At 45.7% G+C, this 26,016-nt stretch overlaps 1 protein-coding gene across 2 annotated transcripts in view; it reads left to right on the forward strand.

Annotated features, from left to right (window-relative positions):
• Nucleotides 1-26,016, forward strand: part of GRM7 (glutamate metabotropic receptor 7) — a gene marked incomplete at both ends in the record, with an annotated part of 314,318 nt that overhangs the window by 106,981 nt on the left and 181,321 nt on the right. For both annotated transcript variants that reach the window (XM_082487664.1, XM_082487663.1), the window contains one exon: nt 2,010-2,226. In XM_082487664.1, coding sequence (XP_082343790.1) covers nt 2,010-2,226 — 217 coding nt within the window. The remainder of the gene's footprint in view (nt 1-2,009; nt 2,227-26,016) is intronic.

Raw genomic sequence — 26,016 nt, forward strand, 5'->3', positions numbered from 1 at the left:
GCAACCACAGTGGTTGGTGTGAGCTGAAAGTCATCCCTAAGGTAGATTAAAAATAAAGAACCCTGCTAAATTGTTATAATCGATCTATTTGTCTTTGAGAGTGGTCCCCAAGCTTTGCTGGCCCCTAGGCGAAATACCGAGCAAGTAAATCATGTACCAGTGGGCAACACCATGCTGTGTTCTTCCCGGCGGCCTCAATTTTCACTTTTTTAATTTTCTGTGACTGGAGCGCTGGAAGGTCTTGCCGGCAACGTGCTGTCCACAAGCCAGAGATCTAAAATAAACCTGGCAAGGCTTTGTAGGGGACTGCTGTCTTGCATTAAAAACCTAAAGCATCCCAGCTTTCAGCTTGATGCGCCTCCTCGCTGGTTCTCAAACCAGCCGGCATGCAAAGGAGTGACACGGCTCATCCAGAGAAAAGCCCGTGCCGAGTGACGGGGGATTCAGTCCTCCGACATCCACAGTGACAGCCCGAGCACCCGCTGGAAGCTGAAGTGTTTGTTTAGGTTTAATAATTCGTCATGAGTCAGAGCAGTGCTGCGCCCGGGCCCTGATTTGGCGCACTGCTGCCCGGGGGTGCCGCCGGTGCGCGGCTCTGAGCGGGGCCACCACCGTGCGTGGCCCCAGGCTGGCGCTGGGTGAGGCCAAACATGTCTTAAATAAGTCACGCGCTACGGTTTGGTCTGGTTTATAACAAACCGGTAGGTATTACCTTTACAAGCAGAAACGTGTCTCAACAAATGTTGGGGTATTTAATGATTATGGATGGTTGGGATAAGTTCACTCACTTACCTGCTGGGTCTTCTGCAGCAATTTTGCTTTGCAGATCTGCTTTTACTCTGCCGTAGTAGTAGTTAATGTGCGTACAGATGTACAGATACAGTGTGCATTCTGTGGAAATGCTGCAGTTGCTCTCATCTGCTACTGACCTCTGTGGGAACCGAAGGCGCCGAGCCCTTTGCAGGATTGAGCCTGGGGAAATAGAACGTTTATTCTTCTGAGAAGGCAGGAGAGCTAATAAATACTTGTAGGAATGCTGTGCAGAGACAGAATGTGAGAATGCGGAAGATGCTTGTACTGAGGCATGAAATACTGACCTTTCCGCAGTCTGAAGTCTCAAATCATTATATATGATCATGTTTGTGTATATTGCAAATCTTTTTTTCCCCTCCTTGGCATCTCAAGTGAGAATTATGGCAGGTTCCTTAATTTAAGGAGCAGTCCCAGACTGTTACTCAAACAATTGCATAATGTGTTTGGGGATTAACATACTGTCAGCTTGATAACTGCTTAGGGACCTTTGTTATCGAGGAGAAAATAGCCCTGAACAATATTCTGGTCTCCTGTTACAGCGAGTAACCCTCAGGCTCCTTCGCGCTCAGCCGTGAGAAGGCAAAGCAGGAGCTGGTTTGTCATGGGCAGGTGGAGTTTTAGAACACAGCTGAATCGTGACCAGGTTGTCTTTGTGGGACAGAGATGTCCATGCTCAGCAATCTTCACCACTGCTCTTCATCAGAAAGAATCAAAAATAAACATCTTTTCATTTAAACCTGGAGTTGCAGTTTAATGTTTAAGAGCTGCTTCACCCTCCAAAAACAGATGAGGGGTCCTTCTGGCTTTTAGGTATAGATGTAAACTTGGTTGCATCCAGGATCCCAAATAACGTGATGCTAGTAAAACCAGAACACCAATAAAAAGGACAGAGTGAGAAAAATGGTTTGTGTGTGCTGTATTTGATTAAGATTGCCTGAAAGGAGAAAATTATGAATGTGCACCTATACAGTTGTTTTCAATTGATTAACGTTGTTTTTTTTTCGCGTACCTTGAAGTTAATGAAAAGATTGTTTCTTTGACTTGTATGTTATAAAAGAATATGGTGGAGAAACATAGGTGGATGCAACGAAGACGAACTGAGACTCAGCTGAAGCCGACTGCTTTAGCTAACTGCTGCAAGAAGTGCAATGAGTATATGAATATGTATATTTATCAGAAATTATTTTTTTCTACAGATCCCACAAATCAGTTATGCCTCAACTGCACCAGAGTTGAGTGATGACAGGCGCTATGATTTCTTCTCACGTGTGGTTCCTCCAGATTCCTTCCAAGCACAAGCAATGGTGGACATTGTGAAAGCTTTGGGATGGAATTATGTGTCCACTTTGGCATCTGAAGGGAATTATGGAGAAAAAGGAGTCGAGTCCTTCATGCAAATTTCCAGAGAGGCAGGTAGGCAACGCCCGTCCTCCCTCCAGAAAACGCTATAGAAGTAATGAATGTTATTTTGTACCATATGTTACATTCTTTTTCCAGAGCATATATTTGATTCTAAAAGTGCTCCAGCTCTTTGCAATGCCTGTGTGATGGCTCCTAGAGACTCTCATTCCTAAATTACTTACGGAGTTTCAGAGAGTTTGAAACCTTAGTGGTTTTCAGTCGTTTCTGGAGAAAATACAAAACGCTGAGTCTTATCAAGCTCCTGCTATTCCACTGGATGGTATTATATTATGTTGACATGGGTAGAAGACAGATTTTAAAATGCTGAGCTTTTATCTCTCCACAGCTAGAAATTGCGTGAAGGCTGTTTGTTACCAGACATTGACTTGTGTCATACTGTTGCTGTTCACCTTTCAGATCGCTGCCTGATTTGTATTGCTTTTCTTTAGCGTGTCTCGTGACCAGTTCAGTTGAGAAAATTCATAATCTTGTACTTGAAGGCTCAAAGATTACCGGCCTGGGGTACGGAAGCAGCAGGCTCAGCGGGGTGGTGCGAGGCACATCGGACCTTTGGTGTGATGCATCATGTTTTTCTTGTTATTGGTTCCCTTTAGTGGTGTCCCAAGAAGGCCAAACTCTGTTGGACAATGCCATTGTCAGGGAGAGATGTTCCCAGAGGACAGGGAGATGCTGTGTCATGCGCTGGGTCAGGCTTACGGGACTGAGTTGAACTATCATAATTTTGTTGAGAAAAATCTCTATTTTTACAGCTTGTTTTCCTGTTCTGGTACAGACCATAGAGCAGACCTGTCTTGAAGGTGTGACTGCTGCGTTAGTGTGCTCATACCCTTATCCTGGTAACTTATTCTTCAGGGTAAATGCGTCTAAACTTCCCCAGAGAGGCCAGAACGTGGGAGGACTTTAGATGGCACTTCAGGGAATAGAGGTATAAATCCATGACAGGCTGATTTGCAATCCAGAATCATCAAGGGTTGGGAATTGAAATGTTTGAAGTTGATTCCTGGGCTGGTAGGGAAAAATAAGCAGATGTCATCATTCATTATTGGTGATATATGCAAAGCCCGCCTCCAGAAGCCTTCAGTGATATATCCTGAGCAGGAGCCCATCATCGCTGCACAAGAGTGAGTTTTATTGTATTCCCAAAACCAAACTCGCCTTATCTCCCACCCTGTAACTGCCCTGGCACTGCCTTAAACGAAACCAGCGTGACGCAATCCCCAGTTATGAACTACATAAACCATCAGCTGCGTTAGTGGGTGCAGGAAAGGAAGGGACTAGGAGGGGACAAGCGCTGCTCTGGGGCAGCCCTCGCAGGTTTCATCTCCTCGGTTGTCGCAAAGCGGGTTCCGCAGCAAACGCTCCGCTTTTGCAAAGCGCCCGCCTGCTCCGCAAGGTGCAGCGTGGGCTCGCCCCCGAAGGGGCACCGCGCCGCTGGGGGACCGCTCCGGCAGCGTCATCCGCGGAGCACGCGGAGACGGCGGCTGCGCTTAAAGAAAACGGGCTTTGGAGAGGGGAATCCAGAATTGTTTCATTATGTTGATATCACAGAAGGAGCCTCTATTTGCATAAATGTGTCTGTTCGTTCGAATGCATATTTATGCAGTATTAAAGAAAATGGGTTTGGATTTAATACCGCAGGAAGTGACAAATGCCAGTGTTCATTATAATTTAAAATTGACTTTATTTGCAAATATCCACTGTTGCAGAAATCATTCCAGAAATGTGTTCGCTGTGTCAAGGACAAACTTTAGCTGAATAATACTGTAACATTTTATAGACCTTCTGTAGAATTAAATTAATAAGAAGAGCTGTTCATGTAGTCAACATGTAATTCAATGTCCTTCATAAAAAATAAAGCATAAGACCAAAAGAATACCCATCTTAAAACAGCTTTGCGTGCAGGGTGATGTGGGTCACGCCTCCAAGATTAAGACACTGACAGGGATAGTGCATAAACTTTCTTTCATGTACGCAGCCTGTCTCGTCTGGAAACTGGAATAATCCAATCCCTGGAGCTGCCTCCGATGCAGTTCAGCTGCTTTTTCTTCTCAGGGCTATGCTGATTTTTTTTTTATTTTTTTTTTTTGTGTTACACAGAAAAGCTCAGGTGAAGTTCTGAGGGGATTTAATACCTGTCAACAAGTTCCCCGGCTTTTTAAAACCCCAGGAAGCGTAAAAACCGTGGGGAGCTCAGACGGTCCCGTTGTCTGGGCAGTTGCTGGAGCAGCCGCCGCGCTCCCAGCAGCGCCGCCCTGGGGATGGGTCCTGACCTTCATCCCTATGGGGAAACGGCACCTTGTCCCCCACTTCGGGGATCGGTCGTGACCATCTCCCAGGTGCTGTTTTGGGGAGGGTGATGTTGCACTGGGACGTGCCTGTCCTCTGGGGACACGCCATGGGGAGTGCAGCAGTTTCGGGGCTGCTTTCGTGGTGCCTGATGTGGCTGTGCCTCCTCGGGGACGTTTTATGCAGCAGAAACGATGAACCAGGCTGTCGGGTGATTGCTTGTAATATCAGGGTTGAAAGAGCCTCCTGAAGAAGCAATAAGCAGCAATAATTTTACTGACTCATGGCTGTGGTGTTGTTAGCAGCTCCTTGATCTATCTATTTAAAAACATTTCAGTGGTCAAGAGCTGCGTGTCTGAATGCATGAAGTGAACAGCCCTCTAATGAGGAACAGAAGGGACAGGGGGTTTCACAGGACAGAGACGTATTACCGAGATCAGTGCGCTTGGCGTATTAAATATATTTAAATGGGTCCAGATATATACGGTCTGACTGAGGTGTGTAATTACGGAGTATCTTTGCAATGGCAGTTGAGCACGGCGATACCTGCTGTGCCGTGGTGACACGGCAGGGATGGGGAGGAAGGGATGGAGAGCACACTCGTGATGTTCCTGCTGCTGCCGTGCGAGTAGATTAACGTGGTGCTTGGGGTGCTAATCAAAACTCAACGCTAATTAGAAAACTCGTGCCAGAAGCAACAGAAATGCAAAGGCAGTGGGAGGAAGTTTTTCCTCAGTCAAAAGATCCCATTCTTCTAGAAATCAGTGAGGCTGTGGATTACCTCTTCTTCCCTTCTTCTTCTGCAGCTTTCCAGTATCTGAAGGGGGCCTACAAGAAAGCTGGAGAGGGACTTTTTACAAGGGCGTGTAGTGATAGGATGAGGGAGAATGGCTTCAAACTGGAAGAAGGGAGATTTAGATGAGATATCAGGAAGAAATTCTCTCCTGTGAGGGTGGTGAGCCCCTGGCGCAGGTTGCCCCGAGAAGCTGTGGCTGCCCCATCCCTGGAGGTGTTCAAGGCCAGGTTGGACGGGGCTTGGAGCAACCTGGGCTGGTGGGAGGTGTCCCTGCCCAGGGCAGGGGGGTGGCACTGGATGGTCTTTAAGGTCTCTTCCCACTCAAACCATTCTACGATTCCCAGCTTGGAGGGCATATTCAGAGTACCCCGCAGGGATGTGGGGAGGACAGGAGAGGGGTTTACGTGTTATGGCATGGCTTATCTCATTTTCCAGTTAGCTAAAACATGGGATGTTCATCAGGAGGAGTTGTGCTGTGCTTAAAGGACCGTCCATTTAATTTCTGTGTTTGGGCTTTGGTGCTGTTGAGGGGTTGGGTGCTGTGGGGTTGAGGTGCCAGCTCAGAGCAGAGACCAGAACCCAGCAAGGTTGCAGCGAGACGTTGCAGAACCCCCACGACCGTGTGTGGGCAGACCTGCTGCTGCCCTGCGCTCACGCCCGGCGTGCAGGTGACCCTGGGCACCACGCAGCGGCACGATGAGTGCTGTAGCCTGCTGCAGGTTTGGGGATGCCGGAGGTGCATATGTAGCTCTGGGTTTTTTCGGTCCTGGCTTCTCCGTACTCCTGGGGCCGTGACAAGGCGACGCAGCGCTGGCTGCAGTTCGCTGTTGGAGAGCTTTGCTGATTTAGATTTCAGAGCTGGCATGAATCCTGCCCCCCGTGACCCCTTTTAACGAGCAGGAGAAGAGTTGGGAGAAGTGTCAGAGCAGGGTTCTGCTGTGGGTTCTCCCCTGTATAGCCCCATAGGACCAGGAGCATCTGCCAGCAGCAGCGACAGCCCCAGAGCGGAGGTAATTAGTCAAAGTTTGAGGCACACCGGCAATAAGCAGTCATTATTAGCTCTCAGACAATTGCCTTGTATCTCATAATCAGTGTGTTTTGGCAGAAAAGAAGATTTAGTCCATAGGTACCATCACGTTTATTATCTTTGGCCTCAAATCTGTAGCATCTAATTATCCTAAATTCAGTGTTTTATCCAAACTTGTTTCTGGTTCAGCCAAGATCTTAGGAATTGTGAGGATGAGTAGAAAGTGCTATCCTTGCTTAGTTTTCTCATACGCTTTAGTATATAAAGACTTTGCTTGATCCTTTGAGTTAATAATTTTTCACAAAGTGACTTTTATTATGAGTACTTCAAGCGAGTTTGAATATGTCATTGTGGCAGGAGATGAAGATTTGAAACATGCTCTGCAGTCTGTGGGATTAATAAATTAGGGGAATGGTCTAATTATGGAAAATCTAAAGGACAATTTCAGATTATTAATGAAACTACTGAATACTTGAATTTCAAAGATTAATTCATCTTTGATTTTTTTTAAAGATTAATCTCTACCAGAAGGTTAATTGCTATCTGTAAGAAATATATATATTGAAGTCGTTAGCAAAAGACCACTTGAATGCCTCCTACCAGATAAACGAAAGACATAGTATGCATTTATTCATCTTTTTCTCTCCAAAACTCGCCCATTTTCACTGATGAGTACACTGGCTGCTTTGCTGGGGGAGACTTTGGGGCTCACTCCAGAGCACCCGAGTGGGGTAAGGAAGGGGAGACCCGGCTCCGCAACCCCCTGCGTCTGCACCTTCACCTCTTTCTGCTGCCCTTCCATAGCTTCCTTCTCCAACTCCATCTCGGAAATCAGTATTTCTGCTTGGCGAGGCCGATTTTGAGCACAGTTCTGCTTGTTTGCACAAATGAGAGCTGTTGGATTGCACAGAGCAAGGTGCCAGTAACAGAGCAGCTTTATCTACAAACTAAGAATTAAGTAGTTTAGATGATGATTTTCTCAACCATTTGGAAGTACTGGAGAAGAAAAATTCTGGAAAAGCATGTCTTCTTCCTCTGTGTACCAAAGACACGGAAAAAAAAAAGGATTAAAGCTCTTGTACCAGGGTGCTGATGTGATTATATATACTGAAGTTTCTTCTGAAGACTTTTAGTTGCAGTGTCATATTTGCTAAAGGGCTATCATCACCTTGACAGAACAAAAAAGCAGACTAAACTTTAATCCAGTTTAACATAGGAAGCACAACACTTGCAACAGTCTCTTTATCTTCTTTTCTCCTTTTTTGCCAAAGACTTTTTTTTTTTGAACTATTCATTTCTTTAATTCTTCTGTCTGCGTGATCCTGGAGCGCTGCGCAGACATCTGTTACGTGAGGCTGAGAACATCTGCATGCAGCAGGGATGGCCTAGATGCACAAGCTGCAGGAGCTGAATTTCCTCAGAAACAGAGGAAACATCAAAAAACATTAATTTTCAGGGCAAAGAAGAGACCCCGGAGATTATGAATCCTTCTCTTTACCCTCATAAGTAGATTTTTTTCCACTCGTGATACTGAACAGTATTTCTTTTCCATCCTCCCATTTAAAATTGAATTTCCTTTTTATCTTGTTTTTCCCAGCTTTATATGTCCTAGTAAAAACCATATGCATACACACACACGTACGTACCTATATGAGACACGTAGCCCTTACGTCAAACAAGTGTCACTCCACTGAAATCAGATCAACCGCTTTTTTTGCATGCTGTTATAATCTGTGCATTAACTAGAATAATCTCCTAATGCATTGGTTTCTTTGCAAATTAGCTACATGCAATTAAATACCTCCTACGGAAAATATTTTCTGTGGGTTTGTTACTGGTAACAAAGACTGTTTTAAACCTCTTCAGCCACCTAAATGTGAAAATATGACAGCTTTTCCTGGAGCCTTGATATTTGTTTTCTACCCAGACATGTCTTTCTAAAAAGATGTTTTGATGCGGGTTTTTGGTGATCTAAATCATCTCGTGATACTTTCTGTGAAATCCTCAACGTGGTATATCGTAATACGATGCTCTAATTCAGTGCTTATCTTCTGTGGAAGCTGACACTGTTGAAAGCCAAGAGCTGCTATGTCATCCCGCAGTGACTCACACAGCATTTTTGTAGGCTCCTGTAGGTCTGTTCAACTGCCTGTGATGAGCCTGAATCTGCATTTTTGTAATAGAACTTAATTTTTATGCTGTCTGTTGGGAATTCCATTAGCACAAATTAGCGCTGGATAACATGAGAGAGTTAAATCATTGCTATGAGGGAGTACAACTGTCTGTATTTTAAGAAGGGAGAGGAGACGATTCTCTGTCTGTACATCTCAAATAGAGCACTGATTCCTGTTGCCAAGTAGAAAATTCCGATTTTTTTTTTGTGTCTTACATTCTGATGTTAATGAAAGATCTCTTTTTTTTTTTTTTCTTAATCCATTAAAGCCCTACTGTATGGGTTTAGAATACTCATCACAAGGAGCAGCTACTTTACAACATAACCCAAGGTTAAAAGAAGCCCAAAAATGGGAAAGGAAGGGGAAAAAAGCTAGTGATGTCACCCAGTTGTTCCGTCAAAATCCTGGGACTGAAATCTCCGTCCTCCTAAAGCCGGTGAGACAGTTGGAACTGGGATGCACTGTGGTGGGCAAAGATTGCATTGGCTATGTTAATAAATAACAAACACTTATGATTTATTAGTGAAGCTTTGCACAACATCCTGGCAATGGGCGATACCACACATCTTCTAGCGATGCCCAAAATGTGTGATCTATGATTTCTGTTCTTTTGTGGCAGAACCCAACTTTTAATGGAGTCACTGTTCAAATATCCATTTGAATGAGTCATTGTTTTGGGAGAAGGTGGGCTAAGGTGTCGTACAGTCCACCGTGAATGCCTATTTACTTATTTAGCCGAAGGAATAGCGTTTTGGAAGCTGTGTTCCTTGGATCTCCTTCCGCCCTAACCCAAGGGGCAGAAACCCGCTACGGCATTTCAGTTAGAGCGAAGAGCTGAGCTTACGTGTTGACAAATTGGTCTATAAATATGCGCAGTCCGAAGGCAGCCTCAGCAAACCAGACGTTGTCAAAGCAGTGTGTAGCGTGTATCTCAGGTGCCGTCACTCTCGGGAGGGTCACAGACCCCCGTGCTTGTACGGAGTTTGAGGGTATAGAGCATGGCTTGAGGTTTGTGGAGTTTTCCCAGTGATTCACTGGTCTTACAGACCAGTCCCTGTGGCACTTTGCTGCCTGGTGGGTGGCTCAGTGTCCGCAGGGCGGGATGGAGGTCTCGGGGGGATGGAGATGTCTTTGGTTGTGTTAAATGGCCTTTATTCATTTACTTGTGAGCCTGTTGCCTGCATCAAATATAGCAAAAATAAATATGTAAACGACTAATGAAATCAAGTCATGTATATCTGAGCACTTCAAGTGGTTTCCATTTTTCTTTCTGTTTTTCTCAAATATTCATGCGTCTGTCCCTTTTGGTATTCAGTGATATTATGTTAAGTAACAATGTTATTAAATCTATTATTTTCCTTCCTAGGTTTTGTCAAATAAGAAATATTTTGTCATTTCAGAAAAATTGTTATTGCTTTCTAAAGTTGTACCAGCTTGTGTTGTGTACTGCACTCTGTCAGGTTTAATAGGTTTAATAGGATTTTTTATTAATTCTAACTGATCTAGTAGAAGATGCACTGGACTTGATCCTCAAGGGTGTTTTGGATTGCATTTGGAGTTTAACAGTATGCTTCTGACAGTGGAAAAGAAAAAGCAAAGTGCATCCCTGCAAAGCCAATCTGCTCCTCTGTGTGCATAGTCTGTGCCGCTGCGGCTTTTTCAATAACTTGTGAGAAGCGATGTTGTCGAGAGGAGTGAATGGGCGATGTCCTTGAGGTGGTGACTGGACTTCTGACTTCCCTGTGGCATTGGGTAACGCTTGCTAGGTGCTTGGCTTAGGTGTTGAGAAACCCTCTAGGCATGCCTGTATTTTTAGGTTATCAAAACATTGTGAATGCCATCTTCATCTCTTTAGCGAGGCATCTTCCTACCTAAGACATAACAGATGTCCTAAGTAAGTTGGCTCTGTTCCCTGTGCAGTAACGAAGAGTGATGAGATCTGAGTTGCCCTTTTGAAACATCTATTTCTCTCTCTTGACTACACAGGGAGCGTAGGCACCAAAGAGAAACGTGTCATTAAAGAATTTGAATCTAAAACAAATAAAAATCCAATCATTGGTATGCATGCAATAGATGTATTTCCTATCTTTTGTCACCATTTGAAGATAAATACATGGAGTAGATTTGTAGGGTTATATGTTATTCAGGAAAGCAGTGAAGCTGATGGGCATTGGAACACGTGGTTTGGGTACCCGCCTGATGGCACAGCAGTGTCAGGAGCCCCTCTGCCCAAACAGCGTTATCATTCTGTGATGGAACCGGCGGGGGTCTGAGTGAGTCCTCTTTCTCTGACAGACTCATGAAAAATCAATAAAACAGAGTTTGGGGAGAAGGAAAGAGGTAAAGATAAGACATTATGATTACCTTTGCGTCTGCTTGTGTGAAATCTGAGACCGGTTCCATGCTGAGACACACAGAAGCTTTGCACTCCGTCCTCCGGAATGATTTCACACAGACGGTTTCTTGGTGAAGTATTACTGGATAGCTGTAATGGGCTGTTGTCGCAGTTATAGCATAAGTCACTTTAATGATAGATATCTGCCTTTTTATGGCATTTATTGAACATTTGGAGATTGCGTTTCAAGGACAGAATAAAATTGAAATAGGCAATTCTTGTTACTAAACAAATAACTGTCAGCGTCCTTTAAAAATGTTACCCCAAGTTTAATAAAACATTGCTTTTGTGGTTATATGGAAAGTGTCAGGTGGATCAGCTGAAAACAAGTGATTGGTTAAGTCCTCGTCACTTCAAAGCAGGGACATGTGTTGTTGAGCCTTTATTTTTTACCAGTGCAGTTGGACACCCCCGGGGAATGCTCCTGCATTTCGCACCGTGCATGCCCCGCGATGCAGAAGGGAAGAAGTTGGTTGATGCACATCCAGTAAGTTAGTTGTCCCAATCCAGGTTTTTTTCATCTGTTCTTTGGAAGGTGTTCTGCATCTCAAGGGTAATACATTCCTCTTGGTAAAGATAGCAGTATGGAACAGAATCGAAGCAAGAGCATTTGTGTTTGTTCTGCATCCATCGTCTGCTGGGAAGAATAGAAATTGGATAAAAATGGTGGTGGAAATATTAGGGAAAGGGACAAAAAGTATATTAATGTGCATTAGGAAGGTTGAGGAGAAGGTCCCATTGAAGTGCAAAAGCTGATGTTGTGTTGGGGAGGAATAGGGGGAAAGGAGGGAGTTCAGATTTACTGAACAATAGAAGGAAGGACCAAGTCTGTGGAAGCAGCAAGACAGGTATGAAGATCAGGAGAAGGAGAGGTGAAAAGCCATAAAATGCAGGTTGATAGAAGTGGCTGGGGGTGGAAAGATTGAGCCACGGCAGGGAAAAAAAAATATCTATGGGTAAGGAAGACTTACCGTCAAGAGTGGGCTGGAAAAATCACATTTGTTTCACCAAAACCATTAATGATTTCAGAAACAGAATTGACTTTGATTGTGAAACTTAAAGCTTCTGGAAGATAAGACAGAAATTCTTTCCCAAGTCCGTTTTTTCTGCCGGGGGGGCAGTGAGAGCAGACTTCCCAGACGATTGCATCTGAGTGCCTTTGCACCTCGCTCCTCACTAGGCTTTTTTCCTGCCTCCCAGCCCAGCTGGGGGGAGAAGCGGAGCCTGTGAATCCTGGCTCCCATTTCGCCTCCGCCTACAGTGCCTATTCCAGTGTGTGGTGCAAAGCGTCTTGTCAGTTTTCCTCAAGGAATAAAATGAATTTCATAAAAACCTTCTGCAGAGGAAGCCCCTGCTGTCATTTTGCCTTTCCCCATGGAAAATAGAAATATTGTGATTACACTGAGGTTTTCCCATGGGATATGTCTGTTTCGCAAAGTAGGATGAATTTGTTGGAACTTCATTTGGGACCAGCTCTAAATACATTTCTGCATCTGAAGGGTAATATATAATCGCATGCAGTAAGTTATTCCGGTTTCTGTCACTGAAATCCTGCATCCCAGGAGGAAATACAAAATATTGCCTCATCTTGTACCTTCCATACTTCACAGTCCCTTTTCACTTTGTGCTAATGCAAAGAACAGCTTTCATAGCCATGGGGGAGTAGCAGCACATAAATAATTCTAAGATGCCTCTTCCATCACGTGCCCTCCCCTGCCTTCTGCGTTCCTTATCCTTCCTCAGACAACAGAGGATGATGACAAACGTCCCGAACCCTTCACACTCTTGGAAGATGACTTTCATGCACTGCTAGTGATCTTCTGGGCATGCCAAAAATACTCCCTGGTCTGTCTCGGGAGCTGCCTAACCCTTCCCCAGCCCAGCTTCCGTGTGTAGAAAGAAAAGATCAATGAGAGGGGAAAGTGCCTCTAACCAGGTATATGTACCCCACTTTGCAAAATCATAGCAGGTAGGAAATTATGATCAATGGAGTCCATACTTCTTTCTCACGCATTCGTCGGAAAGGTATTTGTCAAGGCAGCGTTTGAAATACCCAGGCTATTTGCTCTAGTATATAGCTGAGCTGAAAATATGAACTGCATACTGCAGTTTTAAGTGGTATATGGCATTTTAAGTGGTATATGCTTACAGGCAGGACGTTGGGAAGATACGTATACACACAGAGCTTATATTGCAGGCCGTTCTCTTTCCCTTTGGTGCTTCAAGATTCATATGTTTTCAATCTATGGGGAATCCAGAGGCCATCTAGCTTGCTCTCATCATGGAGCCTATTGGCATTATTTTAACACTTTACCAATGTTCATTATTTAAACATCAACCCGATGCTGACGATCCCCCTCCCTCTTTGCAGGCAGGCGGCTCAGCTGGTCCTCTCTCGTGCGATGCCGCAGGTGTTCGCAGCAGCACGTGTGACCTGACGTGCCGGCGGCAGATCGGCCTGTGCAGATCACAGCGCTTTCAGTACTCCCCGTTCGCACCGTTTTTGGCCTGTTAATAACAAAAAGTTGGTAAAAAAGCAAATTATTCAATGATTTTACTATCAAAAGAAGATTTAACGTGTATTTCAGTGTAAACATGGAGATGAAACAGATTAAACTTTGGGTAATAGAAAGGCAACTCAAACATGTAGATGTTATTTGAAATTTGAGTTGGATTTTGTGACGCTGGATGCTGTGATACGCACTGAGGCTGTCTGCTTACTCACCATGAACGGCAACACTCCACTATGTTGCAGTTTGTTTGGGAGAGCCCAAGCATGACAAAGAGAGAAGACATCCCTAGTCTAGATTTGTTTTTCAAATAAGATGTTCTGCCTAAGGTTAGACACAGGCATGGTGTTTGCCGCCTGGGAGACGTGTGGGGCTTGCCGGGAGTCAGTTGCCGAGGGTCCCTCAGGGGCTTCAGCTCCTCTCCCCCTCCAGCTCGCTGCCTGCCTTGAATCAGAGAGTCAGAGAACCGTAGAATGGTTTGGGTTGGAAGGGACCTTAAAGCCCATCCAGGGCCACCCCCTGCCCTGGGCAGGGACACCTCCCCCCAGCCCAGGTTGCTCCAAGCCCCGTCCAACCTGGCCTTGAACACCTCCAGGGATGGGGCAGCCACAGCTTCTCGGGGCAACCTGCGCCAGGGGCTCACCACCCTCACAGAAAAGAATTTCTTCCCACTGTGTCATCTAAATTTCCCCTCTTTCAGTGTAAAACCATTCCCTCTCGTCCCATCGCTCCCCTCCCTGATCAGGAGTCCCTCCCCAGCTCTCCTGGAGCCCCTTTAGGCACTGGAAGGGGCTCTAAGATCTCCGTGGAGCCTTCTCTTCTCCAGGCTGAACCCCCCCAACTCTCTCAGCCTGTCCTCCCAGCAGAGGGGCTCCAGCCCTCGCAGCATCTCCGCGGCCTCCTCTGGCCCCGCTCCACCAGGTCCATGTCTTTCCTATGTTGGGGTCCACAGAGCTGGAGGCAGTACTCCAGGTGGGTTCTCCCCAGAGCGGAGTAGAGGGGCAGAATCCCCTCGCTCACTGAGGCGCCTGCAGCCTGCTGGAGGATTTCCTCGGGCCGATGAGGAGCAGTTCAGGGCTTGGTGGTGCTGCTCTGCTCACCCGCCGAAGGCTGGGAGCCCTTCCGGTCGCCTCTTCCCCTGTTTCTGTGCTGGAGCTCTGGCATGTCCGTATGTCCTGCTCCGGCTTTGCGAGAGCCAGGGCCGCGTTCTGGCGCTAAGCGTGCTAGGTGAGCTGGTTCTCTGGGTACCAGCACGATCCTGCCGCTGGCCCACCGCTGAGATAAGGGCAAGTGGCTTCCTATGAAAAATAAAACCCAGAAGTGTTTCAGGTAGCTGCTTTACAATGGGAGACTTTATCCAGATGCAGAAACTCTGGAAGTGGCTATCTCAGGCTACAATCAAGGAAATACTCTCTTTAAGCATTGGTTAAAGATAAATTGTAATCTAATTCCCTGGATGTATTTTGTTTCTCCCCTTAATTTCACTAATCCACATGTCTAATCAACCCTTTAATTAACTCTCAGTTTATCTTATATCTCTGTTTTGTTCCTTTTCCAGCCTAGTTTTTTTTTTTTTCCCCTCTCAAATCCCTTTGTTCCCTTTCCTCAACAAGCGTCCCCAGCGCTGTCCTGTGGTCCCAAGCCTGTCCTGCCTGTTCAGGACTGCCCGGGACAGGGCTGGCGCTGGGGCTGAGCAGAGCAGAGCTGTCTCTGCTGCCGCGCCGGCCCCGAGGAGCAGCGGGGCTTCTCCGCTTCTCTGCTGAGCCAACAGTAGCTTTCTTCAGGTGGTGAAGTGCTGGCACTGCTGTGAAATGGCATCTTCTCTACCTACACCCGTTCATGGTGGCATCGGTGGTGTTACTGTGCCGGTGAAAAGATGATTCCAAAGCAACGGGGACCCAGCCCCGTGCGCGCTCAGGATGCGCCTCTGCTCAGTTCTGGTTATTTCTAACGACTCCGCTTCCTCAAGACGGAGGCCCGTGTTGAGCTGTGTGGATCAGAGCTTTCTAGGAGACATGTCCTCCGGTTAAGTTCTGCATCGGCAAGTTGGGATGCTGACTGTGAGCTCGCAGTGCAGTAGTCCCAAATAGAGCAGCTTTTCTGCTTAAAAAATGAAGGATTTCACTTAAATGATTGTGTTTTAAGAAGAGTGCAGGGTGCAGATGTGAAGCAGCAGGAAGCTTTTTTGGACGGCTTTTCATTGACTTTTCATTGCTGCTTATGTATTTCTTTTAAAGTCAGTTTTATATTCAAGCAAAAGGAAGTCTAGACAGATTGTCTAAAAACTTTTATTGGCTAATTAAGATTATACCGCTGGTATATCACTGCTGGATAACGTGTGGACTCTGGTTAAGAAATGGCCTTCATGTTTTGCAGCATGTGCCTTTTGCCAAGCTCGCTTTTATTATTCCTTGGGAGGGCTTTTTTAATATCTGACTATTTCAATGTCAAAAGCGAATGCCCCTTGAAGTCTTATGTTTGGACATCTGAATCTATATAAAGGAACCTGAGTGCCTTGAGTTTTTTTCCAAGGTACTGAGCATTTGTGGCTTCCATTCAGATTGATTGGAGATGCAATTGCTCCGTATGTACAGAAATCAATCCAGCCTTAAATAGTTGCGTCTCAACGGTGCGGCCTCGGCGTTCGTGTCAGGTGGGAGAGTGACAGCCCTGAAAAACGCGGCTGTGGTGCCGTCATGCAGTAACTGGTGCCGTGTCTTACCAGAGACAAAACCCCAGAAGGAGTTGTGCTCCCACAATAATACTGTTGCCTTTGATAAGTAACTCATCTCTGGTCTGAGCTGGATGGTTTATCAAAGAAGAGCGTTTATTTAGAGGTTGGGATGAGGCATGTTTTCTTTGGACACTTGTGTATCAAAATTGGTCTTATTGTGCTAACTCAAACTGAGCGATAAGAACAGTGTCCTGTTTACCCTGACCCAGAGTGAATTTGAGCTTGGGCATTCCCAGGTTCAAGTTTTCACCGGTTAGTAATTCCCCGAACCAGTTTGTTATAGCAGCTTTCCGGTGTCTGAAGGGAGCTACAGGAAAGCTGGAGAGAGACTGTTTACAAGGGCATGTAGTGATAGGACGAGGGGGAATGGCTTCAAACTGGAAGAGGGGAGATTTAGATGAGCTATCAGGAAGAAATTCTCTCCTGTGAGGGTGGTGAGCCCCTGGCGCAGGTTGCCCCGAGAAGCTGTGGCTGCCCCATCCCTGGAGGTGTTCAAGGCCAGGTTGGACGGGGCTTGGAGCAACCTGGGCTGGGGGGAGGTGGCCCTGCCCAGGGCAGGGGGTGGAACGAGGGATCTTTAAGATCCCTTCCAACTCCAACCATTCCATGATTCTATGATTTCTTGTGTTCTGTGTTCTTAGGAAAGAACATTCATCTCAAACCTCCAATTGCTGTAATCAAACAACTTTTCTTTATTAACATCAGGAGGGAAGACAGAGAAGCAGGATCACAAAATTGCAGACTATAGTAGACAAGCTGTTCCTTGAAATAAACATCTTTTGAAAAATCTCTACAGAAGCTCTCAGAAAGTAAAGCCCCTCTCTAGGTTCTTCACACTTAGATGCCCTACAATGCCACCGCTCTGTAAGATGCACCAAAAAAGCAATTAGCACTTTTGAGTGCTTTGCAAAATTTTATTTGTCTTCTGCCTCTCGAGGCTCTGGCAAATAATGCTCTTTCACTCAAGGTTTCTTTGATGCAATTTTTTTTTCCAGTCTTTTCCAAGAACAAATCCAAGAGCCAGAGTTACAGTGCAATCGATCCAGCAATTTACAATCCTACTTCTTGAGAACTTTGAAACTCATTAAAAGCACCGCCTCTTTTTAAAGCCACACCGTAGTCTTTCTCTGCTTCGTTCTGTTTCCTTTCCTTGTGTTTGTGTTACTGCCTCTGAGATTCTGGATTAAGGGCGGCAGGAACGTCGGTGTCCAAGAAAGTAATTCACCTGAGACATCTTCTAGGCCATCTCAGCCATTTCCTCCAATTTCACTGGGAAACGTGGAAAAAATCATTGGCACTGTAGGATTTAAAAAAAAAAAAAAAGTCAAACCAGTTTCTTGCAGTGGGAGAGACTGTGCAATTGCTGTGGCTTGGGACTGTGCCAAAACCCTCTTTTAGAGAAATTCTACTTTGGAGAAGTGCATTTTTTTTATTATTATTATTTTTATTCCAAGGGCTAATTATCTATTAAAGGGCCTTATTATTTGTGCAAAGCCCTTGATGATGTCGAGCTGAAACACCCAGAGCTGAGGGTCACACGAGCTGACCAAGAGCAAAATGAATGCTTTGGAGTGTAGTGGGGTTACGAATGGCTTTTTTAATATTTATGGCTTGCACAAGTAACCTGTTGGCCGCCCATTGCCTCCCGCCTGCCTGCCTGCGCGGAGGCAGCGGCTGACGTGGCCTTGGCAGCCCCGAGCAGCCGCGGACACATCCCACCAGAGCTTCTGACCCGCATTTTGCTACTTTATTAATGCTGAGCAAGGTGGTGGTTGATGCTAAAGGATGTCTCCTCCATGGGAAAGGGAGCAGAGTGTGGCCTTGACTAGATCCAAAGGTAATCATCTGCCCAGTTTTTGGTGGAATATATTGTATCATTGCTTACAGACATGTTCAGCTCCGGCTTCTGAGATTTTCCGAGTTCGGCGAGCGCTCCTGCTCGGCAGCACAGCCCACAGTGAGCCGAGAGCTGCATCCACGGTCGGCGTACGCAGCTCTTCTCCCTGGTTTCAGCTCTGCCTTGCCCGTGAGCACAGCAAGATAACGTCGTGTTCTGTAGTCGCTGTTTGATTTTGCTGAGAAATTTCAACGACCTCCCTAGCATGAAAAGTAAAACACATTCTTTTTATCGTTCTTCAAATTCAAGCAGGTTTCAAAGCAAAACATATGTAGTTTTGTCAGCTTCAGAAAGCCTTTCTTAAAGCAGAATGCTATTGATTAAGCTCTAACGACATCTTTTTCTTAAAAAGGAGCCAAGAATCATAAACATTAAAGATAGGAAAGATGTAATTTGGATGTCATTAGTACTTAAGCTGCTTTTCTCTTTAGTACGTGAATGTGCACAGGTGTATTAGCAGCTGGGTTTGAATATAGGATTTTTCCTGCCCCCTCCTATATCAAAAATGGTTGAAAATGTCTGCTGTTGAAAGCTTATTTGCAGATATGTCCTTTGCTCATCTAAGCAGTTGTGTCGTGAATTGATCTCCATCCAAGAGGAGCTCTTTCTTTCTCTCCTTTTTAACCAGCCAATCTATATCTATAATGTTGCTTGCGATGGCAAATCCATATAAGAAAATCCTTCCCTAGCCAAGGTCTCGATCCCATATCGACAGCACAGACGGGGCTGCATCTGCGAGCTGCAGCCGCCCCGTGAGCACCAAACCGGCCGAGGGCGCGGGGGCTGCCTGGGGGCCCCGATGTGGAGACAGGGCTGCTCCGGTATCAGCGGCTGTAAATCACTGCTCTCCACTTCCACTGCTCCAGTAGGTCAGGGATGGCTTAGTGATATTGGCCAGGGTCTTCAGAGTCTCTTTAAGGGATTTGTCTTCAATTTAGTTTTCAATTTTAAGTAGAAAGCATATAATTGTGTAGATTTAAAGCTTCCCTTCCTCTCTGCTCCAGAATTAAAGACATCTTCTGAAATGAATTACGTTCTCCTGTACTTCAAGAGCATCTCTGCAGTGTATTACACTGTATTAGACATGGCTTGGTGTTCCTGCGGGAGACCCCTAAATGTGCTTGTGGTGTGGGACAGAGAGGACAGCTGTGATTCACAAGTGATGCGTGTCTCAGCCTTGTCTGCAAAATGAGTGGCGTGGAATAGATGGAAAAAGGAAAAAATATGCACTTCTGCCTGCCTGTGTTTGTCAGTGCAACACAGATGGTTACCGATTTCTTAGTCAAGGTTCACAGGTATGCTTCGTCTGTAGGTCTGTTTACTGTGATACAGAATTTCATTGTGTGTTGAATTACAGGGAAGAGCATTACTAGGGAATTAATCTAGCAAAAGTCTGGTTGACAGCTCCAAATATGCAAATAAAGCCATTTAAAGGAAACCAAAGATTTGGAGACAGGATCAGAAAAGTGCAAAATCTTAAATATTCAAAGGCAAAGTATATGACAATGACATGATCAGACAAAGAGTCACATTATTTTAACTAAGATTAGAACAGCTGGGGAGAACATTTTCTGGGTAACTAAGTCTGCTTAAGTGAGAAAAATGAATTACTCTCTCAACCGCTTTTCATGATCCAATGTATGGACTTGGGGAAATGGTTTTTAGAAGAAAGATCAGCACTGTCATTACATCAATATGACTTACTGTAAAGTGTTGGGTACTGTGGCTGGAGAGGGAAAGGTTGCCAGGCTAAATTAATTAGAGGGAAAGCATGAAGAGTAATTGGCAATCAGTGCTCATAGATGTGGTCACTGGCATTCTAGCACATAAGGAAGTCTGCAATTGTCAAAGCATATATCATACTTGGGAAAAACATCTTTCAGTTCCGTGAATAACCTTTGAACTTCATTAAAGACAGCTTTATGAATAAAGGATACCGTGGGTCTTTGAAACAATATATTTCCATTTGCAAATTATGGCAGCTGACACCAAGCTAATAAAGGTAATATGTTATGGTGTCTCAAAGATTAACAGAAAACAGAAAAGTAGCTTGCACATCTCTTACAAATGTGTAAGTTTTTAATTTATCTGTTCTTTTAAGAGGCAAATTAATTAGACTGTAAAATTTAGCATCTTCCATGGAAAGAAGATGGGCGTGATGCTGCCCAGCTCCACCAGCAACCCCAGCACTTCCCCAAGAACCATACCAAATGTAGAAGGAAGAGCAACCTGCGCAAGTGTTCTGTGCTGTGGTTAGAGGTGCATTCATGATATGCCTTCACACAACGCCAACAGTCTTTACAGCAGGAATCCAGCTATGGTCACACCTACCCGCTGACCTGCGCCCCCTCCTTTCTTCGGCGCAGTTGAGGGAAGAGCCAAATATTTTGTTACCCTGTTTGTTGGGGTAAAAAGTATTTTGGGGAGGTTAGGAGCAAGAAGGGAGACTGGTTGTGTTCCAGGCCAGCTTGTTCATGCTGCAATTGGCGTATTCCTGGGACCAACTTCCCGCTTGTGTGTAGGGAGGTCTGCGGGAGCGCTCACGTGTGGCACAGCAAGGCTGGTGGCTGCTCTGGAGATCACCAGTAATAAATCCATCCTGCCTTCTTAATATGTCTATGTCCCGTGGGCATGTAATTTGGCATACCCTCATCACTCCAGAACATCAATTGATTGTGGCAAACTAGACAAAAAGGAGCTGCGTCAGTCAGGGGGATGAACAGGAGATGATAGACGGCACTGTACAAAGCTCTGAGTCTGAGTGGATTTTACGCAGAGCAGTGCGTGGTATTACCTCCCATCGCTCTTGCCAGACACAGTTTCTTAATATAGTTTAAAGAGAGTTTTAGGAAGAGAGCATCAGAAGGGATCCTTCTTGCCAAACCCAGGGATAATACAGAGACGCTTGAGGAAGAAAGGTGGGTGTGATTTGGGGGTTCCCTTCTTCATCAGGGAAGTGATGGGCCCAGATCCTTAAAAGAGAAAGAGAGCTTGGAGCTAAAGCAAGTTGAAGATGAAGCAACTGCACAGATTGATGTAGTCAGTGAGGCAGGTTATTTAATGATGGCCTTTCAATTTAACTGGAGGGGGCTGAGCGAGGAGTAATGCTGACGCCAGTGGTAATGGCCCCTCTTCTGCATCATTTCCAGATCATCATTAAGAGGCATTTGCCACTCCATGGTTTTCTTTCTCTTCTTATTCCTGCTTGAACTAGAACCTACAGCACGGTCATTGATCTGATGATCATTTTAATTTGGATTGTTTGCTGTGAATATAATTCATTCTGTTGTAGCACTAGCTCTTCTTCAGCCAACAGAAACATATATTCTTACACTTAGATGCTGACTACCCTTAAGGAAGACCAAATACTTCTCAGAATTGATTCAAATAAAGAATTCCACTGAGATTTTAGATAACAGTTCTTAAGGCATCATTAGTGACATTCAGGAATAGTAATTTTATTTGCACGTTTGTGAGGAATTATGGAGGACAAAAGCCAACATCTGAACTTGGATCTCTATTTTAGAAAACTCTTACTATTTTTGATGTAAACATATGAAAGAGCAATTTCTTCTCTTCCAGTCACACGTGTATATTTTTAATATCCTTTTAAGTGTAAGGAGGAAAGAATTAATACCATTTAAGTCAATGCAATTCTTCTTCCCTCACCATGTATGTCATCAGTGTACCATTTGCAGTATCTGACTTGGGGTTTCTCATCTTGCTTCTCAGGCTTCAGCATTACACAGCCTAACACTGGGTGTCCATGTCTGTGTATATATATCACTTTAGCAGGAGCATAGAGATACGACGAGGGGTAATGGTTTTAAACAGAAAGAGAGGACATTTAGATGAGATATGAGGAAGAAATTCTTTGCTGTGAGGGTGGTGAGCCCCTGGCGCAGGTTGCCCCAAGAAGCTGTGGCTGCCCCATCCCTGGAGGTGTTCAAGGCCAGGTTGGACGGGGCTTGGAGCAACCTGGGCTGGGGGGAGGTGTCCCTGTCCAGGGCAGGGGGTGGCCCTGGATGGGCTTTAAGGTCCCTTCCAACCCAAACCATTCTGGGATTCTATGATATAAACATGACCTCATTTATGATTTAATGCATCACTTCCTCTGTGATGTGAATGGGTAGTAGTATATCTGTGTTCCAGATGGAGAAATAAGACATAGAGGAGCTAAATGATTTTCTCAGGATGTCACTAAGAGCATTTGGCTGAAAAAGAATTTGAATACAACTATCCCTGATTTTTTTTCTAAACTGCAGTAGCATGAGCTGGAAAAGCTTATGGCTTGTAAGTTTAAGACAAGAAATCTCTTACTGATGAAACTTATTGTGAAAAAATTGCAAAATCTTATGACAGGTGAAACAGCAGTGAAAGCTGGTTTTGAGTGGCAGTGGCAGGAGTCGGTGTCGTGCGGGTTTTGGAGCAGGGGCAATGGGAGGGCGCTTGTTACAGCCTGGGCTGAGCCGGCGGCACCAGCAGTCCCACTGCCGGCTGGTGCCTAAAGATGCTGGGGTCCAAGTTTGGGTATTCCTTCATGGCACTGCCTGGCACGAGAAACCCCGAGCGTTTGCGTGGCCATCCTAAGGCTCAGGTGGGGCCGAGAGAGTGGCTGCTGTTCGTGTGCGGTAGCGGGGCAGACGATGCCCTGGGGGCTGGCGTGCCCCCTGCCCCGGGGCAGCGAGAACGCGGGGCCGCCCGCTCCTGGGGAGGTGTTTTTCAAATGGCTCTCACACTCCTAAGTAACTTAGCTGTGGAAATTCAACCCAGTTTCTCTTCCACTTGGTCCGTGGGCATGTCTTTTTTTGTTCAGGGCAAAATTCCAGCGCTTGGAGCTGTTCGAAAGATTTCTAATCCTATTAGAGTGGAATGGTGAAAGTTTTCTTTGCGAGTCTTTAAACATCCCCATCAAGTGTAAATGTCTCATTGCTTTGGCAGCTGATGTTTTTCTTGAAAAATTAACTCTTCTATAAAAATGACATACTTTCTGTGAGATAAGCCATTTGATTCTGTCAGTTCAAGGAAAAGAGACAAGAATAAACTCTGATGTTTGGGTTTTGCATGTCTCCTTTGGTATTTCTCCAAAGTTCCTATAGGTAGTCTGTCTTTTCTTATAACTCAATCTTCCATCTCCATTGATCCCAACCTTCTGTGTCCATCAAAAAGCCCTGGTTACTGGGAGGAGGATTCCAGGACTGGGAATAACACCCTCATGATGAAATATAGCTGTGTGGTGCTCTTTATGTAGAATGGTGTTTTTCTTGTTCTGTATGTGAATGTTTTAGTGTTTGGCTGTTGAAAGGAACCGTGGTATAAACCCAAACTGCCTAAACAGGCGGTTTGTGTTAGAGTTCAGGCTGTGGTGTTGCTGGGAGAGCTGGGTCAAGGAGACGGACTCCGTCCATGGGCAGCGCAGCCCGGCTGTGGGTCTGACCCCGTGGCTCTGTGCGAGATGGAAGGGAGGGGGAATCCTGCCGGGCTGCCTGGTGATCCTCCGAGTAGCTGTGAATGCCAAGGCACATCATTCATAAAAATGTTTCTTAAGAAGTCTGGGAATGGGAAAATCGATGCAAAATGGTGGTGGTGTTTTTCTCCTGATTTCCTGCGGGATGGAAACAAGCCTGGGCGGGACAGGGAAGGGATGTACTTACTGAGCGCCAGACAAACCCCGAGGTTGCTTACAGAGACGTAATCCTCCCCAGAGAAGTACAAGTATGTTGAGAGAGAGCATTACGGTTAAACTCGATTATAGAGAGCAGCTCAGTATTTCTGATAAAATCATTAATCTAATTTTTGTCTATTTTTTTTTTATTCTTTATTTGCTGTTACAACCATCCCACGTTACTTTCAAGCTGGTGGTGAGGCTGAGAAGGCTGATTAAATTGCAAAGCAGACTTTGAAATGAAAGGATCCATATCTAGCTACACTCATTATCAGTTCCAAGAAATTAAATCTACCATAAATGATTTACTCTAAAACAAATCAAATAGGCATTGGGAAGACAAAGGGCAGAGTGGCCATACAGATTGCATCCCGGTGGAAGGAAGCAGCGATCGAAAAAGAACCAGATAAAACCCAGACCTGCGGTAAGGTCTCCAGCTTTCTCCCCAGCAGCCTGCAGCTTTGCACAGTGAGTCTGTGCATCCTCCTGTTTGCCTTGAACATTGTGCGAGTCAGTCACACGGTAGTGAAGAGCGCAATGTTTATCTCGAGGAACTGAAAATGTTATTTTTCTGTAAGCTTTTTTATTAGGGACTGTTGCATAAGACACTTTAACACTTATGTGAGGCTGTACAGATTGCTGTTCCCCTCTGCAGATTTATGTATTCATTATTCCTTCAAGGATGCAAATAAAAAAACTCTAGAAATTCACCTTTGCTCAATCTGAACCCCAAGACAAACAATATCATCGGGGCAGAGGTGTTCCTCAACACGCTGCAGTAAAACCACTGCAGAGAGGGTCTGCGCGGTGACACACAGTGACTTCCCATCCTCTGCTTAGCCTCAAAGTGTGTGTGTGTGTGTGTTAGTGTGTATACATAGGAGTGTGTCTCTGTCCATATATATTTTTATATATGTAGCATAGAATTATAGAACGGTTTGGGTTGGAAGGGACCTTAAAGGTCATCCAGTGCCACCCCCTGCCTGGGCAGGGACACCTCCCACCAGCCCAGGTTGCTCCAAGCCCCGTCCAACCTGGCCTTGAACACCTCCAGGGATGGGGCAGCCACAGCTTCTCTGGGTAACCTGCGCCAGGGGCTCACCACCCTCACAGCAAAGAATTTCTTCCTAATATCTCACCTAAATCTCCCCTCTTCCAGTTTAAAATCGTTTCTCCTCATCCCATCGCTCCCCTCCCTGATCAAGAGTCCCTCCTCAGCTCTCCTGGAGCCCCTTTAGGCACTGGAAGGGGCTCGAAGGTCTCCCTGGAGCCTTCTCTTCTCCAGGCTGAACCCCCCCAACTCTCTCAGCCTGTCCTCCCAGCAGAGGGGCTCCAGCCCTCGCAGCATCTCCACGGCCTCCTCTGGCCCCGCTCCAACAGGTACATTTATAGTTATTTGGTGTATCTTGAAGATGAGCATCTTCTGCTTGATCACTGCTCGTATAGATTAATGCTGTTATTGCACCAGGCTTCTGCCTGGCCCCAGAAGGGAGTGCAAGGGCGAGCGCTGTTATTCCTGCACGTTGGGTGGTGGGAGAACCGGCCGGGAATGCCCGGGGCACCAGGCCAGCTGCACCGTGCTGTGACACCAGTGCCACTGCCTGGCCCTTGTTGCATCTCTCTTTTGGAAGGAGCGGCGGCCACTGTTGTGTTCCTGCAGTTGCATCTACAAACGCCCCACAGCCGGTGTTTTTCTGTGTGAATAATGCAGGAAGCAAAAGCAGTGCCTTTTGCCGAGCTCAGCCGGTTCATCCCCTCCCAGCAGTGGGGATGGTCGTGGTGGAATTGTGGTGGAGGTGAGGGCTCCAAAGCAAACCTGAGGAGATAGGACAAGATATACCCCACAGCCAAGTGGATGTGAAAGGGAGCAAGTTGAGTAGATGCTTGTTACTGTGCTGCCGTAACCAATTTGTTTGGTATATGAAATCTTTAGAAACGAGCTGCTGAGTAAGGATGTACGTGAGCAGTAAGAATATCTCGTTACTCCATCAAAATTATATCCCCGCTGGCCTGGCTGGTGTGCAGACCACCCCGTGGGTTCAGTCTGCTGCCTGGCAGGCTGCCTGGAACAGATGTTACTCTTACGTTTAAAATAATAATTAACAACATTTTTTTTTAAAAAAAGGCAACTCCCCAACCTCTACTTCATTCTTTTTGAAACGACGTGCAGCGTGTTGTTCAGAACATCCCTGGGCTTGTTCCAGTGCGCCAGCGCCAGCGTGCGGTCAAAGAGCCAGGGCGGGGAGAGCTCTGCCGTGGCTTACGGCTCCGGGCTTTGGCCGAGGATTTTGTGGAGT

Source organism: Vanellus vanellus (assembly GCF_965231255.1).
Source record: "Vanellus vanellus genome assembly, chromosome: 9".
Lineage (NCBI taxonomy): Eukaryota > Metazoa > Chordata > Aves > Charadriiformes > Charadriidae > Vanellus > Vanellus vanellus.